The 3,060-nt window shown below is 60.6% G+C and overlaps 1 protein-coding gene across 1 annotated transcript in view; it reads left to right on the plus strand.

The window, feature by feature from the left end:
- Window positions 1-13: 13 nt before the first annotated feature.
- Window positions 14-3,060, plus strand: part of LOC104916685 (KAT8 regulatory NSL complex subunit 2-like) — a gene marked incomplete at its 5' end in the record, with an annotated part of 7,305 nt that continues 4,258 nt past the window's right edge. Inside the window, 3 exons of the mRNA XM_010727700.3 lie at window positions 14-269; window positions 1,241-1,407; window positions 2,805-2,901. Coding sequence (XP_010726002.1) covers window positions 14-269; window positions 1,241-1,407; window positions 2,805-2,901 — 520 coding nt within the window. The remainder of the gene's footprint in view (window positions 270-1,240; window positions 1,408-2,804; window positions 2,902-3,060) is intronic.

Below are 3,060 nucleotides of genomic sequence, written 5' to 3' on the forward strand. Positions count from 1 at the left end.
TGGAGCTCCGTGATCCTTGAGCTCCCTTCCAACCCAACCATGCTGTGGCTGCGTGGCTCTTCGCACAGCCGTCCCTTCTGCCCCTCAGCTGTGTGTGTCCTGCAGGCACGCCGGCGTGTACACAGCTGAGGAGGTGGCTCTGATCATGAGGGAGAAGCTGATCCGCCTGCAGTCGCTCTACATCGATCAGTTCAAACGGCTGCAGCACCTCCTGAAGGAGAAGAAACGCCGCTACCTGCACAGCCGCAAGGCAGAGCACGACGCTGTAGGCAAGTAGGGCTCGGCTGTGGGGGCTCCGCACCCCGAGCTGCCCTGCGACGCACGGCTCTGTGCTGGGAAATGCTTCCCTGCCCTCTTTTTTGTGTTTTTTTTTGTCTCTGCAATTAACGGAGGGCTGAGAGGTGGGGGAGGTATTTTGGGGTTGGCTCCGTGCCTGCAGGGCGCTGGCGGTGAGCTTGGAAAGGTCGCCAAGGCTCTGAGGCTCTCCGTAGTCTGCAGGAAATGAGACCTCGGGGTTCGTTCTGAGACAACAGTCGGGGTTTGTTGTTTTTTTTCTTTTTTTTTGGATAGGATTTCCTGTTTTTTGGGGCTTGGAAACAAATGAATTCATCCTCAGGGCCCTGCTTGGGTTGCAGGACGGCTTGGTGGTAGCCGTGCTGCGCTGTGCTGTGCTGACGCAGTGCTTTGTGGCGCGGGTGGGACTTTGGTGCCCAGGTTGCATCGCTGTCGCTGCAGCTCATTGCAGGGCAAAGAGAAGCTCGCCCTGGGCAGCCTTAGAATAACTCCTGGAAATGGCACCGTGCTGCACCGTCTGGGTAAAAATAACTGGAATTTGGGTCCGTAGCAATTTGGTTGAACTCGTTTTAGCAAAGCAGCGGCGGAGGAGCAGAGCTGCCCTGCAATTACAGCAGCAGCGCTGATGGAAACTTCCCAAGTGAGTGCAGGAGCAGACTGGGCTGTGTGCTCCTCCTCTTCCACGCGCAGGGACGGCTCTGAGCTTTGGCTGGGTTATTTTAGGAGGTGGTTCAAAACAGCCCCGTGGGGAACAGTGTGGGGGTTGGCTCTGCTTTCCCCCTGTGCGACCCAGAGATGTGCCGGCAGGAGGAACGGCTCTGACCTCAGTGCACATCAGAGCTCTGACTCCCGATTTTTGGCTCTGGTTACCCCAAAAACCTTGAGATGGAACGGGAGGAGCGCGGTGGGTGGGTGCTGTCGCTGAGCCCTCCCTGTCACCCCGCAGGCAGCAGCCTCCTGACGGGACCTGAGGGGCTCATGGCCAAGGAAAGGGAGAACCTGAAGCGCCTCAAATGCCTGCGGCGTTACCGGCAGCGCTACGGCGTGGAGGCTCTGCTGCACCGGCAGCTGAAGGAGCGCAGGGTGATGGCGACCGACGGCGCGGCCCAGCAGGTGTGTGGGGCTGTGCCCGGGGCTCTCAGCCCGGCCCGCAGCTCTCTGGGGCTCTCCCAGCTGTTCCCAGTCTGCCCAGTGCGCAGCAGAGGGGGGGGCAGCACCTCCCTGCCCTGCTGGCTGCGCTCTGTGCGGTGCCTCCAGGGAACCGTTGGACTTCTTGGCCACCAGGGCGCGATGCTGGCTCACCGTTGGTCAACCGGTGGTCAATCAAGGCACTGTCGGCCTTCGATGGCCACTGGGACCTGCTGCTGGCTTGTGGTCACCCACTGGTCAGCCAGGACACTGTTGGCCTTCATGGCCACCAGGGCACACAGTTGGCTCACAGTCACCCATTTATTGGTCAACCATTGATCTACCGTTGGTCAACTGGGACGCCATTGGCTTTCGTGGCCACCATGTCGCGCTGCTGGCTCATGGTCACCCATTTATTGGTCTGCTATTGGTCACCCGTTGGTCAACCAGGCCACCGTTGGCATTCTTGGCCACCAGGGCGTGATGCTGGCTCATGGTCACCCATTTATTGGTCAACCATTGATCTACCGTTGGTCAACTGGGACGCCATTGGCTTTCGTGGCCACCATGGCGCGCTGCTGGCTCATGGTCACCCATTTATTGGTCTGCTATTGGTCACCCGTTGGTCAACCAGGCCACCGTTGGTATTCTTGGCCACCAGGGCGCGATGCTGGCTCGTGGTCAACTGTTGGTCAACCGTTGGTCAACCAAGGCGCTGTTGGCCTTCATGGCCGCTAGGACTTGCTGCTGGCTTGTGGCCACCCATTGGTCAACCAGGACGACGTTGGCTTTCATGGCCACCATGGCGCGCTGCTGGTTCATGGTCACCCATTTATTGGTCTGCCATTGGTCAACCAGGCCACCCTTGGCATTTTTGGCCACCAGGGCATGATGCTGGCTCACGGTCACCCACTGGTCACCCACTGGTCACCCATTGGTCACCCATTGGTCAACCAAGGCACTGTTGGTCTTCATGGCCACCATGGCACGCTGCTGGCTCATGGTCACCCACTTATTGGTCTGCCATTGGTCACCTGGGCCACTTTTGGCCTTCATGCCCCCAGGGCACGCTGCTGGCTCACGGTCGCTCATTGTCACCCGTCGGTCACCCAGATCCTCCTCCACGGAGCTCCTTTCCAGCAGCTCAGCCCCATATCCCTCCCCACGCATCCCCACGTAGGGCCCTACGCATTCCCGTGCGCGTGCGCTCCTCAACGAGTGGGACACAGCCCTTGGTACAACCATGGAGCTCAGGAGTCCTCCCAGCCCCCCAGCGCAGCCCCCAGAGGGGGGTTATGCCGTTCAGAGCCAGGTTTGCTCTGGGGAGGGAGGGGGGGGTCTTCTGAAAGCAGGCGTTGCTCTGAGCTGTCGCCGCCCCCCAGGCTCACACCACCCGCTCCAGCCAGAGATGTTTGGCCTTCGTGGACGACGTGCGCTGCTCCAACCCCTCGCTGCCCATGGCCAGGCACTGCCTGACTCGTATCCTTCCGTCCTGCTGGGACCCCCGCCCACGGTGGGACCCTCCTTCCCCCCTCTCCGGCCCTCAATCAAGGCCGGCGGTTTGCTCTGTAGCCGTTGGTTTCAAACAGGAGCCCAAAGCAATGCTTTCCTTCGGACGCCGGCTGAGCTCGGGCACCT

The sequence above is a fragment of the Meleagris gallopavo genome, unplaced genomic scaffold, assembly GCF_000146605.3.
Source record: "Meleagris gallopavo isolate NT-WF06-2002-E0010 breed Aviagen turkey brand Nicholas breeding stock unplaced genomic scaffold, Turkey_5.1 ChrUn_random_7180001928723, whole genome shotgun sequence".
In the NCBI taxonomy this organism is placed as follows: domain Eukaryota; kingdom Metazoa; phylum Chordata; class Aves; order Galliformes; family Phasianidae; genus Meleagris; species Meleagris gallopavo.